An 18,141-nucleotide genomic window follows, 5' to 3' on the forward strand; every position below is an offset into this window, starting at 1 on the left:
GATTAGCAAGCTAAAAGAGAACATCGTTACTTACCATTAGAGAATAGCTAACGAAGTGAAAAATGGAAGGTTTACTCCCACCGGCGAAGCTTCAGTTGACAGGTAATGTGGCTGAAAATTGGAGGAGATGCAAACAACGTGTAGAGTTGTATTTAGCGGCAATCGGAGCTGACGAGAAAAGTGATAATAAGAAATCGTCAGTGTTCTTACATGTCGTGGGTGATGAAGCGCTGGAGGTGTATAATAACTTCACATTCGCTGCTGATGGAGACAAAATGAAACTAGATAAAATAATGGAACAGTTTGAGGCCTACTGCATACCTAAACGTAATGTGACGTTTGAGAGGCACAGATTTTTCACATGTGTACAGAAAACGGGTGATACTATTGATCAGTATGTGACTGAACTGAGAAACCGAAGCAAATCGTGTGAATTTGGGGGACTGACAGACTCGCTGATAAAAGACAGACTGGTGTGTGGTATTCCAGATAATGGTCTAAGGGAAAGACTGCTAAGAGAGCAAGATCTAGACCTGGGAAAAGCCATAGCACTGTGTAGGGCTACAGAGACTGTGAAGTCGCAGGCAAAGGAGCTGTTCAGTGATAATAGCTGCAACGTGGATGCAGTGAGAAAGAACGGACACAAACCGTTTAACAAAAAGAGCGCCAATGTGAAAAAAGAGGCGTGGCCAGCGAACAAAAATGAAAGGGACAATCGAAAGTCATGTAGTCGATGCGTGATATACCTATCAATTCATCCAATGAAAAACGACGAGTTAAGATAGTAACTATAGGTTTTTATTGGCTAAATAACAGAGCCCACCCTCATGGGCGATCGGGTCCAACAAGGAGGAATACCAGCCAGTCGACCACCTTTATACCTGGGCAAGCAGGCGGAGCCATGGGCGGAGTCAGCTGTGGTCAGCCCAGGTATAACAGCATGACAAGAGGTGACCTTGTGTAGTGACACAACAGTGTAAACAGTGATAACCATAGTGTAACGATATAAACAGTGATAACCATAGTGCAACGATAGTGAATGATAAAAGTGGTTTACCACAATGCGGTACACAGCATACACCAAGAAAGTGTCCAGCATATGGTAAAACATTCAATAGTTGCAACAAGAACAACCATTATGCCCGTTGCTGTAAGAACCAAGCGCAACAAAGCAAGGTCCATACAGTAGATGAAAGCGAGATAGAGGAGTTCTATGTAGATGTTGTGTCTGAAAACAAAAAAGAAGAAAGAGACTGGATGTTGACACTAAAAGTGAATGACATACACATTCCATTTAAATTGGATACTGGAGCACAAGTTACTGTGATATCAGAGACTGATTTTAAGAAAATTAGACCCAGACCAAAGATACATGGAATCAAAGTGAAAGTGACAGGATACTCAGGTACTGAAATACCAGTGAAAGGAAGATGCATTGTCAAAGTGACACACAAGGACAGAGAGCACACGTTAGCATTAATCGTGTTGCCAAAGGAGGTGCAAGCCATACTAGGTTTAAAAGCCTGTGAGAGACTGAACCTGGTAAAGAGAGTCCTTGTTGTGGAAAGCGAAGGAGAGACAGTCTATGATGAACTCATGAAAGAGTACAAAGACCTATTTAAAGGTCTAGGCTGCATTCCAGGAGAACACACGATCAGAGTGGATAAAAGTATGACACCGGTCATACATCCATGCAGAAAAGTTCCGTTTGCTCTTCAAAAGCAACTGAAGGCAGAGTTGGACAGGATGGAAAGCCTGAACATGATTCAGAAGATAGATGAGCCAACTGAGTGGGTGAGTTCCCTCGTCGTAGTGGACAAAAAGAATGGAAAGCTCAGAATTTGCCTGGATCCAAGAGATCTAAACAGAGCAATAAAGAGAGAGCACTTCAAGCTTCCTACACGTGAGGAAATCATGGCACAGTTTGCAAATGCAAAATATTTCAGCAAGTTAGATGCATCATCAGGATTTTGGCAGATGAAGCTGGACGAAGCAAGTTCAAGACTGTGCACGTTCAACAGTCCATTTGGCAGATACAGGCCTAGAAATTGAGTTTGCGCTGCGCCAGGGCTTTAGCGCCGGAAGTTAGCGCCGGCGCTAAGTCCCTTTGCGCGCGCCAAAAATTCAGTAGCGCCACGCCCAAACGGCTGCCGGCGCTACTGAAGGGTTTTAGCACCTGAAAACTGCCGCAATGCGCCGCATTGCGGCGCTATTCCAGCGCTGCGGTGCGGCAGGCTCGGGAAGTGCAGGCCTCCTCCTTCCGTTAAGGAGGAGCTGCCTGCACCCGGCCACGGCCCGCGCAAATCTCTTCAAAAATGAGCCCGGCACCTCGGACAAGTGCCGGGCTTGCATCTGTTCCGGGGGGGGGGGGGCGGAGAAGCCCGGGGAGGGAGCTGCGGGCAGGCGGCCGGCGGGAAAGCGGCCGGCCGCCGCGCCTCCTTAAAGCGCCGGCGCAGACTCCGGCAACACTTGTTTGCCGGAGTCTTAGTTGCGGCTGCCACTGGCGAGGCGGCCGCAACTGAATTTCGGCTTGGGGCCGGGTTACCACGGCAACCGGGACGCTGCGCACACCGATGACGTCATCAGTGCTGGCGCAGCGCTACCGGTCTACCGCCGCGGAAGGGCGCCAGGCAATTTAGGAACCGGCGCCAATTGCAGCGCTAGGCCCTCTAGCGCCGCAAAATCGGTGCTAAGGGCACTGAATTTCTAGGCCACAGATTCCTAAGGTTACCATTTGGCATTGCCTCAGCTCCTGAAGTGTATCACAAGACTATCCATATGATCTATGAGCACCTGGAGGGAGTTGATACATCAATGGATGACATCATAGTATGGGGAACCACGAGAACTGAGCATGACGAGAGACTGAAAAAAGTGCTGGAAGCAACAAGGAAAACAAACCTGAAGCTGAATAGAGAGAAATGCCAGCTCGGGGTGACAGAACTGACATTCGTGGGAGATATCCTTAGCAGTGAGGGCATCAGACCAGATCCCAGAAAGGTGTCCACCATTGAGAATATGCCAAAGCCACAATGCAAAAAGGACGTGCAGAGGTTTAATGGAATGATCAACTACATGGGTAAATTCATATCCAACCTCTCAGAAAAGATGGCGCCACTGAGAAGACTAACTGAAAAGAACATAGAATGGGAATGGAATCATGAGCATGAGAAGTCATGGAGCGATCTAAAGAAACTGCTCACAGAGGAACCAGTTCTGAGGTTTTATGACCCAGCGAGACCCATCAAGATATCATCAGATGCATCACAGAGTGGGCTCGGAGCCGTTCTTCTGCAAAAATATGACTACTGGCAACCTATTGCATATGCATCGCGCTCAATGACAGACGCGGAGACGCGATATGCTCAAATAGAAAAGGAGCTGCTCAGCATCACATACGCCTGTGAAAGATTTCACCAGTTTTTGGCAGGACAAGCAATCAGTGTAGAGACTGACCATAAGCCCTTGATTGCATTGTTCCAAAAGCCACTAAATAGCTGTCCGCTTAGAATACAAAGAATGATGATCAGGCTGCAACGCTATACACTGAATGTTGCGTACACACCGGGTAAGCTGATGTATACAGCAGACACGTTGTCCAGAGCTGTTGACCCAAGTGAGCCCGCAAACACCACAATGGATGACAAAGTGAACGCCTACGTGGACATGATCACAAGTGCACTGCCCATAGCAGATGCAAAAATGGAACTCATAAAGAATGAGACAAACAAAGATGAAACAATGAGACGACTGAGGAAAAGCATCTTGGATGGATGGCCCAACATGAAGCAAGACTGCTCACCTGACATAGCAGAGTACTGGAACTGCAGGGTGGAACTATCACTGGTTGAAGACATCATCTACAAAGGAAGTAAAATAGTTATCCCAAAGAGTCTGAGAAAAGAGATGCTAAAAAGGATCCATGGAGGACATCTGGGAATCGAAAAGTGTAAGAAAAGAGCACGAGAGGTGATGTACTGGCCACTAATCAACCAAGATGTGACAAATGAAGTGTCAAACTGCACAATATGCCTGAAATATCGAGCAAGCAATCCGGTAGAACCACTAAAGCCACACCCAGCACCAGAGAGACCTTACCAGAAGGTAGGCGCTGACCTATTCGTATGTCAAGGGAAGGACTATCTTGTAGTCACAGACTATTACTCCCTGTATCCAGAGGTTTGTAGACTGTGCACCACTACTGCAGATGCTGTGATAACATGTATGAAAGCCATATTCTCCAGACATGGCGTGGCAAGCGAGGTCTTCACAGACAACGGACCTCAGTTTTACAATGCAAGTTTCCGACACTTTGCCAAAGAGTGGGACTTTGTCCACACAACGTCAAGTCCTCACTTTCCACAGTCCAATGGTCTAGTGGAAAAATCGGTCCAGACAGTGAAAAGACTGATGTACAAGGCAAAAGACAGTGGAACTGACTTCTACCAGAGCATGCTTGTATACCGCACAATGCCGCTCGAGTGTGGTAAGTCACCAGCCCAACTCCTGATGGGACGTCGGCTAAGGTCAAACCTACTCATCCCGGAGAACCTCCTGAAAACAAAAGAGGGGGAGAAAGTGAGGAAGTTCAAAGAGCAACAGAAAGAAAAGCAAAAGTACTACTATGACAGAGGAACACAAAACCTACCTGAACTCCACACTGGTGACCAAGTAAGGTTCAAAGACAAAACAAACACATGGACTCAGAAGGGAACTGTCCTGAGTGAAGTTCAACCAAGATCATACACCATTTAGACAGATGAGGGTGCTGTTCTGAGAAGAAATCATAGGGATCTTCTCATGGGACCAGCCACAGCAGGTCAAGAGACTGATACTGTTGAACAACCTGATCACACAGCTGAGAACACATCATCTGAGGCAACAACTCAGATTCAAGGACAATCAATCAGAAAATCCTCAAGACACGTGAAGCCTCCTGAGAGACTCATTGAGCAAGTTTAAGGACTATTGTTATAGAAGGAAGTAATGTTATCTTATTCTTTCTTCAAGTTCTAGTGTATTGACATATTTCATGTGAACACACAAAGCAAGGTTAAAAAACCTTGATCATGTTAATGATAATGTAAGTTCATTAAGTGTTACAGTTAAAATGCAGATTAATACAAAGAAAACATGTTGTTAGTTAAAAGTAAAATACTTTTGTTTTAAGAAAGGGAGATGTAATGATATCAGCAAATAGTGATGTTATTTGCCTGTTTGATTATCATGCCTTACCAGCATAGTTGCATGTATTGATTACTTATACCTGACCAGCAGAGGTCATGTGAGAGACAAGCAGTTTGGTTTAGTTTCAGTTTCGTTCTAGATGCATCACTAGCATGATATCTCCTGTAAATGTTGTTATAAAGAGTTGAACAAGCTTTAGATTAAAAGACATTGGCCTAGAAATTGAGTTGACGCCGCGCCAGGGCTTTAGCGCCGGAAATTTAGCGCCGGCGCTAATTCCCTTGCGCGCGCCAAAAATTCAGTAGCGCCGCGCCCAGACGGCTGCCGGCGCTACTGGCGGGCGTGAGCGCCTCCCAATGGGCGCTGAGTGCCGAATTGCGGCGCTAATCCGGCGCTGCGGCACCCGATGCGGTGCGGCAGGCTGGGGAAGTGCAGGCCTCCTCCTTCAGTTAAGGAGGAGCTGCCTGCACCCGCCCGCTGTCCGTTCAAATATTGAAAAAATGAGCCCGGCACCTCGGACAAGTGCCGGGCTTGCAGGCCAGACGCATCTGTTCCGCGGGGGGGGGGTGGAGGAGTCCGGGGAGGGAGGTGCGGGCAGGCAGCCGACGGGAAAGCGGCCGGCCGCCGCGCGACCTTAATGCGCCGGCGCAAACTCGGGGAAGACTCGGTTGCCAGAGTCTTAGTTGCGGCTGCCACGGGCGAGGCGGCCGCAACTGAATTTCGGCGCTGGGGCCCGTCGTCATGGCAACCGGGACGCTGCGCACACCGATGACGTCATCGGTGCCGGCGCAGCGCTACCGGTCTACCGCGGCGTAAGGGCCCCAGGCAATTTCGGCGCCGGCGCCAAATGCAGCGCTAGGCCCTCTAGCGCCGCAAAATCGGCGCTAAGGGCACTCAATTTCTAGGCCATTCTCTTTCATAAATGTCTCATCATTGAACCCCCAAAGAAATCAATACACTCAGCTCCTGCAATATGGCTGCAATTCCGGAAAAAGTTCAATGATCTCACCAGTGTTGTTAAGGTAAGAATCCTGCCCGCAAACTCTCCGCTCACACCCCTTGCCTCACTACTCACAACACTCCCTTCCCACGCTTCTCTTCACCCCCCCTATAATCATTGCACCACTCTTCACTACATTTCCTTCTCCTCACACATGCCACTAGTACAACCCTCACTTCCTCACTGCTTTCATCTTACCCTCTGCATGACAGCTATTCCCCCATGACAGGCACATTCTCTATACACCTCACAAGACTCTCCCTTCTGCCTTGCAGGACAAGGTCGTGCACAACTTGCACCAGGAGGCTGCCATCAGAGAAGGCCGTGCCTGCCTGCACATGCTGTCCCCTGCGGCGAGAGTGTGCAAGGGAGGAAGAGTCAAAGTCCCGGCAACTAGCAGCTCTGGCGGGTTGCCTCACACCTCCTTGTCTTCTGTCTTTGTTGCTTCTGACCTCTACCTCAGCCCACACTCTCTGCATGACAAGCTGCAGCTCTTTTCACCGGCCACGCATCGCTCTCTCGCCCATCAGACTAAAAGCTAACCCTTGTTTGTGCACACACTGGGGACACACTTTGTAGGAGCACTAGGATAGGAAAAGCAGCACACATGGCAGGCACCAGGGGTTGTGCAAGGGTGATCCTTCATTCTTTATTTAGATACGGATGGAATTGAGTTGTTTGATACATTTGGCTTTTGTTCTGGGTTTGCTGTTGGTGTTTATATTCATCGTGAAGTGAGGACAAGACCCATGAGGCTGTACTGAAGGAAGGTGGTGGTGAGGACAACGGCACTGCATTGGGGCTAGTTCAGGTGAAGCACTCTTCAATCAGCTGCTCTCCGAGAGCTCTGTATCTCGGGTTGAAGTCGCTCCTCCTGCTCCTGCACTTGTTGCTGCCCAGGTGGTGGGAAGGGCTGGTCCCTCAAGATGGCGAATGTGGGGAGCATGCACCAGAAATCTCGATACCCGCTCAGCTGAGTACCGCAGTGCTCCTCCAGAGCGGTCCAGGCAGCGGAGGCGTTGCTTGAGGATGCCGACTGTTTGCCCAGTGATGTTCCTCGTGGCAGCACGGCTCTCATTGTAGGCCTGCTGAGCACATGTGCACAGGTTCCTGGCCAGAATCACGGATAAAGCCTGAAGGGGATAGCCCTCGTCGCCCAGTAGCCAGCCTGTGACATGGTGTGGCATCCTGGTTGGAATAAAGATGGCACAGAGGACTGGCGCAGGGTGAAGGAGTTGTGATACTGGGCACAGACCCGCATGATGCGCTGCCTGTGGTCGCACACCAGCTGCACATTGAGGGAGTGGAATCCCTTGCGGTTGAGAAAGATGCCAGGTTGGTGGTTGCCTTGCACACAGTCAATGGCACCCTACACCCTGGGTAAGCCTGCCATGTGGACAAAGTCCTGTGCTCGCTCCGCCTGCCTCGCTCTGTCCATTGGAGAATGAACTGTAGGTGTTGCTCCTGGTGTACAGAGTCTTGGTGACCACCCTGATACAGCGATGTACAACAAACATAGAAACATGGAAACATAGAAGATAGGAGCAGGAGTAGGCCATTCGGCCCTTTGAGCCTGCTCCGCCATTCAATGAGATCATGGCTGATCATCCAAATTCAGTACCCTGTCCCTGCCTTCTCCTCATATCCCTTGATCCCTTTAGCCTTAAGAAATAAATCCAACTCTTTCTTGAATATACTTAATGAACTGGCCTCCACTGCCCTCTGTGGCAGAGAATTCCACAGGTTCACCACTCTCTGGGTGAAGAAATTCCTCCTCATTTCAGTCCTAAATGGCTTAACCCTTATCCTTAGACTATGACCCCTGGTTCTGGCCTCCCCGGCCATCAGAAACATCCTTCCTGCATCTAGTCTGTCCAGGCCTGACAGAATTTTATAGGTTTCGATGAGATCCCCTCTCAATCTTCTAAACTCCAGTGAGTATAAGCCCAATCGACACAATCTCTCCTCATACGTCATTCCTGCCATCCCAGGTATCAGCCTGGTGAATCTTTGCTGCACTCCTTCCATGGCAAGAACGTCCTTCCTCAGGTAAGGCGACCAAAACTGCACACAATACTCAAGGTGTGGTCTCACCAAGGCCCTGTACAACTGCAGCAAGACATCGTTGTTCTTGTACTCGAACCCTCTTGCTACGAAGGCCAACATACCATTTGCCTTCTTAACCGCCTGCTGCACCTGCATGCTTACCTTCAGCGACTGGTGCACAAGAACACCCAGGTCTCCTTGCACTTCCCCAAGCTGTGATATGTCACTAATATCACCCACTGCAGTCTGACAGGAGCCCGTGGCATCAAAGCTGAGGGCCACGATCGCTTTGACAGCCACAGGCAGTGCTGTCCATGCCCTGGGACGAGGCTGGAGTGGTGGCTGCAGCAGGTGACATGGGCAGTGACAGCCCCCTTGGTGAAGCGTAGGTGCCTCAGACATTGCCCCTCACTGAAGTTAATGTTGGGGGAGTGCTCCCTGAAGATCCTCTGTGGGCCTAGCCTCCTGTGCAGAGCCCTCCTCCTCCTCCTCCTCCCTCTTGTCCCAGCTGCTCCTGCTCTCTCCTACCTTCCTTGCTGCTCCCCCTTGTCCTCCAGCCCCAAAAGCAGTCCAATCCGACCACCTATGACGGCAGTCAAGCTGGTTAACCAGCAGCTAACTTGTATGTAGTGGATGAGTCCATTAAATCACGCCGCTGCAGGATCCCTGTTGCCTATAAACGCCATGATTTTCTGGGCGGGTTTATCATATGGCGAGTCAGGCACTGGGCTGGCCCAAAATCACTCGCCATATTGAACACTTAGGCACCTGCTTGACACATTTTTGATGGCAGCCTATAGTGGTCCCTTTAAGGTCCTAGTACTAGTTAGCCCACATGTAGGCCACCCGATTTTACACTGGGGGCCCCCTGTTAGGCCCCTTATTTGCATATGCAAAGGGTCTAATGTCTGTTTCACGCACAGGCCCTGGACACCTATACTTTTTTTCCTATACTAATATGGCGGGCGGTGAGCTTCTGGCTTGGGATGAGCGTGCACGTCCTGCCCGCCCTACTGGAGGCTTAGGCACCCATTTAATAACCTGAATAACGGGTGTGGCACCATCGAATGCCAAGGACTAGGCCTGTCGATGAGGGGTATGATGTTGGGACATGGAATGCCCGACCAGAAACAGTGAGAGACGCATAATCCAGACTAGCTTTGAAAGGGGAAACGGAAATGTATTCAAAAAAAGAAACATGTCAAGGAATGCGGTGAAAAGGCTGTAATGGGACTACATAGAGAGTCCGTTCAGAGAACCAGCACAAGGACAGGAGTGGTGGGCCGAATGGCCTCCTGCTCTTCTGCAAATTTCCGTTGTTCCAACTCTTGACTCGCCCCATAACTACCAGGGACTGAACCAGACACAGTTTGATGCACAACTCTTAACTATTTTATTATTAAACTTCTGCATTGTGGAGACAGGATAATATGAACCAGAAACGGAATAATGTGGTTTTGGAATCACATTAACTGCGCCATGAAGCACAACTCCATTTATAATTCGTTGTATCGTTGTTTTAACTGGATTCAAATTAACATAATTCATCAATAATAGCCTACTTCCAGGATTGCACTTTGTGATTGATAATATTAACCTTCAATTAACATAATAAAATAAAAAGTAGCAATTGCATGCGTCCTGTATAAGTCCATATCATGGACAACATTAATATAAAATATATGAGCTCTATGATTGGGTAGCAGTTTGAATGCTGCATGCAGTCAGGTCCACCTTCCAGTGAGCTGGGTCCAGACCGTGGGCTGTGAGACATGTAGTCCTCCTCCTGCCATATTCCCCAGCGACCTTCCTCCAACTGCTCGCCTGGAGTTACACTCGATGTCCTCCTAACTAATATTGCTGAGATCACTTTCGGAAAACACAATTATTGGCTACTCTCTGAAATCCACCTAAAGAGAGGCTATCCAAAGACTTTCTACTTCTCTCGACCTCTGGAAAAGAACGGGTTGGGGGGTGGGGGGAATGTTGCCTTCAGTACACAAGCTTATCATGGCCAAAGGGTTACTGCAGGAAATCTGACCCATCAATCACCCCATGCGAAATATGGAGTTTCCATTGAATCTATACAAACACTGTCCAAATACATCACTCTTGAAGGTGCATTGCTCTGCGCTAAATTGAGAATTCCACTTTGTACGTTATTGCCAAGAAGTTTAGCTCCAGTAATTGGAAGCCCTGGCTGTACATTCACAGACGTTCGATTGGCCATTTGCTCCTTTGGATGTTTTTAGGGCCATTAGTTCAGTCACCTCCTGCCAGTTGTCTCTTTGGGCTCGAATTTCCAAGCCCCGAGGAGGCGGGTTTGGAGGCGGGAGTGGTGGGAAAATTGCAGAATTGGGGGGCATGAACCCATCCCGCCCCCAACCCGCCTCCGTGCCAATGTCCCAGGAGGCGGGTATCCGACCTGTGCTGGGAGCCACCTCCCCAAGGCGGGAAGGGGATTAGTGCCAATTAACTGCCTGTTAACAGGTAGTTAACAGGCAGTTTTTTGCCTAATCCCTATTTTTAGCCCTGAAGTATGGGCTTCCCGACGGCTCCGAACTACGCCAAGTTAGTGAGGCGGACCGTGGGTCTGAAGGGCTTGGAGGGTTCGAGATGTCCATTGTGCAGGTGAGTGATGGGCGCATGTGTGCAGTGGTAAGTGTGTGAGGTGTGTGTAAAGTGTTTTAATAAGTTTTACTTACCTTTACTTTCTCCTGCAGCCTTCCTTCCTTCAGGTCTCGGGAATCCCTCATCTCACCGGCGCAGAAAGCAGAATGGCCGCTGAACTGTCAAAAGCTGCAGCCTCTGCTTTCTGGTCTGGAGAGATCTCTAACTGAGTCTGAGTAGAAGGACACAAGTTAGAAGACAGATTGTCAGTGTTTGACAGCTTCACAGAGCTGTCAAATGCTGATTTTTCATCTGTCAAAAGCTCTTGACAGATGAAATGTCAATCACTGACCTCACCAGTAACCAGGTGTCCCTTAATTGGCCTGCTGAGCCCGCTGGGCGGGCTTAACAAGGTCAATCAAGGGAAAATAGCGTGGGTTGGCCACAAGCCAATGGAGGCGGGACTACAACCCAAAAAGTGGGAGTCCCGCCTCCATCATGATGTCCCCATTGACAAATTCCAGCCCAACTCTGTATTCTAATCCCATTGTGCAGGATTTTCTGCAGCTCCTACATCTCGCTGCACTTCAAAGCATTCGTGAGTCTCTGTAATGGGTGAGTGTATTGGGGCGAGTGCATTACATACAAAAGCAAAACACTGCAGATGCTGGAAATCTGAAATAAAAACAGAAAACGCTGGAAATTCTGACAATGGGTCATCGACCTGAAACGTTAACTCTGTTTCTCTCTCTACAGATGCTGCCGGACCTGCCGAGTGTTTCCAGCGTTTTCTGTTTTTATTGTGTTACATACAAGTTGTAGCATGTGGTGGAAGTCAGGCTCAACTGTCCCCAGAATGGGGGGGGCTTCAGGCCTCAGCTTACCCTCTGTGAGGTGGCACTAAGTGAAGGTCAGGGTGCTCCAAAAGTGTCCCAGCCATTCTCCGGGAGCTGGATCAGGACAGTACTGAGAGTGCCAAATGGCCCGCCCAGCCCCTCACACACTGGAGAACACCAGTGAGGGGAATTAACCACCTCCCGTAACTCAGCACTCAGTGTTTGTTAACGAGCTAGTTTATCAAATTCTAACAGCTTCGTGAGTTTGAACACATGCAGTAATGCAAATATTTACAGGGCTGAATAACGGGCAGTTTATAATATTATAAACAGACCCTATGGAAACAGACCATAATTATATGGCAACTTTGGGAAGACTAATATGAGAATATGCAACAGGTCTATGTTCTGCTAACCATCTGCTCACTGCTAAGCTTGGAATTTTTCCTCCAGTTAAAGTCTATGATTTGAACAGTTTCAAAAACGCAATCTAAGCTGACAGGGAAAGGGTAGAAAAGACTAATTATACAATAGTGCATTCCACAGGAGGGAACCATGGCTGATACCTCGGTCTTGAGCCTGGTGCGTTTGGCTCTTTGTTTGAAACATCCAGGAGTTGTTGGAAGCCCGTTGGAAGCAGAAACTATTAACTCCTAAAGAGTCAAACCTTGGCTGATGAATGGGGAAGGTGGCCTCCCAGCGACAGGAGCTGAGCCTCCTCTCAGTTCGCCTTCTGGTAAAGGGTAGACTCCATCATGCGTGACTTTCCCAAGTGCTGGCTCAATTCTGTGGACAGGGTTTCCGACATCTGCTCTACTTGACCGGCAAGGTGGTCGATGGCCTGAAGCATTGTCTCCATCTTCCAAACCTTCTCCTTGAACCTACAGGAGGAGAGGGCAATCACAGTGTTGAAGCAAGATCCTCAGAGGATCCATCAAACATCTCTATGTCTGATATTGCAATGGGCCACATACAAAACAAGCTGCCATTATTCGAGCCCAATAATGTGCAGAGAGAGCTTTACTCTGTATCTAACCTGTGCTGTACCTGCCCTGGGAGTGTTTGATGGGAGAGTGTAGCGGGAGCTTTACTCTGTATCTAACCCGTGCTGTACCTGCCCTGGGACTATTTGATGGGACAGTGTAGAGGGAGCTTTACTCTGTATCTAACCCCGTGCTGTACCTGCCCTGGGAGTGTTTGATGGGACAGTGTAGAGGGAGCTTTACTCTGTATCTAACCCGTGCTGTACCTGCCCTGGGAGTGTTTGATGGGACAGTGTAGAGGGAGCTTTACTCTTTATCTAACCCCGTGCTGTACCTGCCCTGGGAGGGCCTGATGGGACAGTGTAGCGGGAGCTTTACTCTGTATCTAACCCGTGCTGTACCTGCCCTGGGAGTGTTTGATGGGACAGTGTAGAGGGAGCTTTACTCTGTATCTAACCCGTGCTGTACCTGCCCTGGGAGTGTTTGATGGGACAGTGTAGAGGGAGCTTTACTCTGTGATGTGCCTCAATTATTCCGAGACTCGAAGTTAGCAGAACAAAAGTAAGGCTTTTATTAACTCAGAACATAACACGTAAAATAGAGAGATGTCTTCCTTCAGGAGGCTGATGCCCGACTGAACTTAGATTACAAAGGAGCCAGGTATGGGCGGAGCCCTGCACACAACCAGTTCCAGCACATTCCAATACATAATACATGAGGACTGGGGGAAGGGAAAAGACACAGAAAGCAGGCAGTTACAAGACACAGAAAACAGGCAGTGATGAATGGAATATATTTCATCACACTCTGTATCTAACCTGTGCTGTACCTGCCCTGGGAGTGTTTGATGGGAGAGTGTAGCGGGAGCTTTACTCTGTATCTAACCCGTGCTGTACCTGCCCTGGGAGTGTTTGATGGGACAGTGTAGAGGGAGCTTTACCCTGTATCTAACCCATGCTGTACCTGCCCTGGGAGTGTTTGATGGGACAGCGTAGAGGGAGCTTTACTCTTTATCTAACCCCGTGCTGTACCTGCCCTGGGAGGGCCTGATGGGACAGTGTAGAGGGAGCTTTACTCTGTATCTAACCCATGCTGTACCTGCCCTGGGAGTGTTTGATGGGACAGCGTAGAGGGAGCTTTACTCTGTATCTAACCCCGTGCTGTACCTGCCCTGGGAGTGTTTGATGGGACAGTGTAGAGGGAGCTTTACTCTTTATCTAACCCCGTGCTGTACCTGCCCTGGGAGAGCCTGATGGGACAGTGTAGAGGGAGCTTTACTCTGTATCTAACCCATGCTGTACCTGCCCTGGGAGTGTTTGATGGGACAGCGTAGAGGGAGCTTTACTCTGTATCTAACCCCGTGCTGTACCAGCCCTGGGAGGGCCTGATGGGACAGTGTAGAGGGAGCTTTACTCTGTATCTAACCCATGCTGTACCTGCCCTGGGAGTGTTTGATGGGAGAGTATAGAGGGAGCTTTACTCTGTATCTACCCCGTGCTGTACCTGCCCTGGGAGTGTTTGATGGGACAGTGTAGAGGGAGCTTTACTCTGTATCTAACCCGTGCTGTACCTGCCCTGGGAGTGTTTGATGGGACAGTGTAGAGGGAGCTTTACTCTGTATCTAACCCATGCTGTACCTGCCCTGGGAGTGTTTGATGGGGACAGTGTAGCGGGAGCTTTACTCTGTATCTAACCCGTGCTGTACCAGCCCTGGGAGTGTTTGATGGGACAGTATAGAGGGAGCTTTACTCTGTATCTAACCCGTGATGTCCCTGCCCTTGGAGTGTTTGATGGGACAGTGCAGAGGGAGCTTTACTCTGTATCTAACCCGTGCTGTACCTGCCCTGGGAGTGTTTGATGGGACAGTGTAGAGGGAGCTTTACTCTGTATCTAACCCGTGCTGTACCCACCCTGGGAGTGTTTGATGGGACAGTGTAGAGGGAGCTTTACTCTGTATCTAACCCGTGCTGTACCTGCCCTGGGAGTGTTTGATGGGACAGTGTAGAGGGAGCTTTACTCTGTATCTAACCCGTGCTGTACCTGCCCTGGGAGTCTTTGATGGGACAGTGTAGAGGAAGCTTTACTCTGTATCTAACCCGTGCTGTACCTGCCCTGGGAGTGTTTGACGGGACAGTGTAGAGGGAGCTTTACTCTGTATCTAACCCGTGCTGTACCTGCCCTGGGAGTGTTTGATGGGGCAGTGTAGAGGAAGCTTTACTTTGTATCTAACCCGTGCTGTACCTGCCCTGGGAGTGTTTGATGGGACAGTGTAGAGGGAGCTTTACTCTGTATCTAACCTGTGCTGTACCTGCCCTGGGAGTGTTTGATGGGACAGTGTAGAGGGAGCTTTACTCTGTATCTAACCCGTGCTGTACCTGCCCTGGGAGTGTTTGATGGGACAGTGTAGAGGGAGCTTTACTCTGTATCTAACCCGTGCTGTACCTGCCCTGGGAGTGTTTGATGGGACAGTATAGAGGGAGCTTTACTCTGTATCTAACCCGTGCTGTACCTGCCCTGGGAGTGTTTGGCGAGATGCTTTCCATGAAAAGGCTTCTATTCCTCTGCCCTTCCATCCCTCCCCTTGATGAATACAACAATTCCGTGCCAATGGACAAACATCTTTCAAGCCTTGATGCCCCTCGTGTTTATATAAACACCAGTAAAGGGTGCGGTACTTACTTTGTCACATGACTCTCCGAGGTTGGATCTGAGTCAAGACTTTGCAAGATCTCCGTCATGATGCTGTTCGATAGCTCGTTCTGCTGCTTGATGTCCAGGATTGTCTCTGCGATCATGGATTGGTAGCTCACTTTTCCAATATCGGCATTGACCGCAGAGGCCAAGCTTTCCAAAACAGAACTGCTGCCGTCCAAGAGCCCTTTGACCGGACTGAGGTCCTCTTGAGTAGCGGGGCTGACTAGCTCGTGGCCGCTGGTCAGCACTGTGATCGCACACACATTCGTGAGTTCCTCCTGGTCCATCACTGCGAATCCAGCCGCACTGTCAGCCATGAGAGTGTTGTTCGAAAACGAGAGGACGGGTGGATCCCCGGGGTCGAGCTGCGATGCGTAATCTTCCCCGCTCTCTTCCCCACAGTCAGTGAGAGTGTAGGCTCCCAAGATGCAATGCAAGGTCAAGAGGAACCTCATGGTGACCTGAGGAGATCAGACACAATTCTCCATAACATCGCCCGTCTCCGCCCTTGCCTCAGCCCATCTGCAACTGAAACCCTCATCCATGCCTTTGTTACCACTAGACTCGACTATTCCAACGCACTCCTGGCTGGCCTCCCACATTCCATCCCAAAGTAAACTTCAGCTCATTCAGTGTTCCCTTTTACCTACTGCGAGTTGTAAATGTACAGGAGCTGACATTGAGACACACACTCGGGCCGAACACAGACTAAATGTACAGCAGCTGACACTGAGACACACACTCACAGACTAAATGTACAGGAGCTGACACTGAGACACACACTCACAGACTAAATGTACAGGAGCTGACACTGAGACACACACTCACAGACTAAATGTACAGGAGCTGACACTGAGACACACACTCACAGACTAAATGTACAGGAGCTGACACTGAGACACACACTCGGGCCGAACACAGACTAAATGTACAGGAGCTGACACTGAGACACACACTCGGGCCGTACACAGACTAAATGCCGGATGCACTGAACAGAACCAGCAGGCACAGCAAAATCAAGATGGGTCTGATTGCACCAATCACTATCTATGAGACCAATGTTTGGTAGAAAACTATAATTCTCCCAGTAACAGACACCACCACCCCACCCCCGCCCATATACACACACACCAACAGACACACACACAGACGCACACAAATCACAGATACACAGAAACACAGACACACACGTAAAGATACACACACAAACACACAGATACTCACACACCATCTACAAGATGCACTGCAGCAACTCGCCAAGGCTTCTTCGGCAGCACCTCCCAAACCCGCGACTTCTTCCACCTAGAAGGACAAGGGCAGCAGGCGCATGGGAACACCACCACCTCCAAGTTCCCCTGCAAGTCACACACACCATCCTGACTTAGAAGTATATCGCCAATCCTTCATCGTCGCTGGGTCACAATCCTGGAACTCCCTCCCTAACAGCACTGTGGGAGTACCTTCACCACACGGACTGCAGCGGTTCAAGAAGGCGGCTCACCACCACCTTCTCGAGGGCAACTAGGGATGGGCAATAAATGCTGGTCTTGCCAGTGACGCCCAGATCCCATGAATGAATATAAAAAAAAACACACACACAGTAACACACACACACACACACACCCGACAGCTAACGAACAGGAATGTTACCTTAAAGTAATGCTGCTGTTAAATGGATGGACCCTCTTCGCTCAGACAGCTGCCGTTTCTCTGACTCACTCACTCACTAGTTTTCAGGGGGTTGAAGCGTTGGCTGTTTCCAGCTCTCCTTTATTCAGACTGACTGAGACCGAGAGGCGGTGGGAATTTGGAAGTTCCTACCCTGTGAGCCTCTTGTATTTGATGTTCTGGGCTCCTGTTCTTTATTTTGTTCATTTATTTTCTATTTGCCTCTGGGTGGCTCAGTCTCCTGCACATCTGCAGTATGTTAATGACTTTCAGATGAGACCTCAGCCCCAGACAGGGAGTGGAAATAAACATTGGCTTCAGTGATGATTCTTAAAGGGACAGTGACAGCAGACGCATGTTCTTAAAGGGACAGTGACAGCAGATGCATGTTCTTAAATACCCTGTAAATGATTCTCAAGATGTGGCGTCACTGGCAAGGCCGGTATTTATTGCCCACCCCTAGTTGCCCTGAGAAACATAGAAACATAGAAGATAGGAGCAGGAGTAGGCCATTCGGCCCCTCGAGCCTGTTCCACCATTCAATGAGATCATGGCTGATCATCCAAATTCAGTACGATAGCAAAATACTGCGAATGCTGGAAATCCGAAATAACAACAGAAAATGCTGGAAAAACTCAGCAGGCCAGGCAACATCCATGGACAGAGAAATAGAGTCAACGTTTCGGGTCGAAACCCTTCGTCAGGACTGAGAGAAAAGGCAGGAAATGAAACAAAAGGCAGTTTGGGGGCTGGGAAATGGGGGAGGGGATGAAAGAAGAGACATTAAGAGATATTCAAGGCGAGACGAGATGGTAATCGGACAGGTAAAGAGACAAACAATGGCTCGAGCTGAAGTGTGAAATGCGCTGGCAGAGTGAGAGACAGCTGCCGTGTGGGAGAGAGAAAGGGAAAAGGCACAAACCAAAAGTGTGGATAAAAAATATAAAAATATAATAGGGGCCGAGGTTATGATCTGAGTTTGTTGAACTCGATATTGAGTCCGGAAGGCTGTAAAGCGCCTAATCGAAAGATGAGGTGCTGTTCCTCGAGCTTACGTTGAGCTTCCGTGGAATAATACAAGAGGCCGCAGACGGTGAGGTCCGAGTGGGAATGGGGC

The 18,141-nt window shown here is 49.3% G+C and overlaps 2 protein-coding genes across 3 annotated transcripts in view; one reads left to right on the forward strand and one right to left on the reverse strand.

Moving 5' to 3' along the window:
* The window catches only part of LOC147120839 (L-gulonolactone oxidase-like), a 292,759-nt gene that overhangs the window by 1,611 nt on the left and 273,007 nt on the right, over positions 1 to 18,141 (forward strand). The window lies entirely within an intron of this gene.
* Positions 9,542 to 17,284, reverse strand: LOC147120840 (uncharacterized). Of its 2 annotated transcripts, none has more exons than XM_085979162.1 (3): positions 17,007 to 17,284; positions 15,342 to 15,817; positions 9,542 to 12,560 (listed from the first exon to the last, which is right to left on the reverse strand). In XM_085979162.1, exons 2-3 carry the CDS (start codon positions 15,809 to 15,811, stop codon positions 12,401 to 12,403), a joined length of 630 nt encoding a protein of 209 aa, XP_085835288.1. In that variant the 5' UTR covers positions 15,812 to 15,817; positions 17,007 to 17,284; the 3' UTR covers positions 9,542 to 12,400. The 2 variants fall into 2 exon arrangements, with proteins under 2 accessions (XP_085835288.1, XP_085835293.1); XM_085979167.1 differs by lacking the exon at positions 17,007 to 17,284 and adding an exon at positions 16,581 to 16,943.

This window comes from Somniosus microcephalus, chromosome 3 (genome assembly GCF_052327205.1).
Source record: "Somniosus microcephalus isolate GS21.2 chromosome 3, FLI_Smic_1.0, whole genome shotgun sequence".
NCBI classification, from domain to species: domain Eukaryota; kingdom Metazoa; phylum Chordata; class Chondrichthyes; order Squaliformes; family Somniosidae; genus Somniosus; species Somniosus microcephalus.

Bases quoted from the DNA above. Each gene is read 5' to 3' on its own strand.
- LOC147120840 (XM_085979162.1), bottom strand. From the start codon at position 15,811: ATGAGGTTCCTCTTGACCTTGCATTGCATCTTGGGAGCCTACACTCTC. The intron at 12,561-15,341 runs GTAAGTACCGCA...CTCCTCCTGTAG, and splicing joins TCGGAGAGTCATGTGACAAA to GTTCAAGGAGAAGGTTTGGA.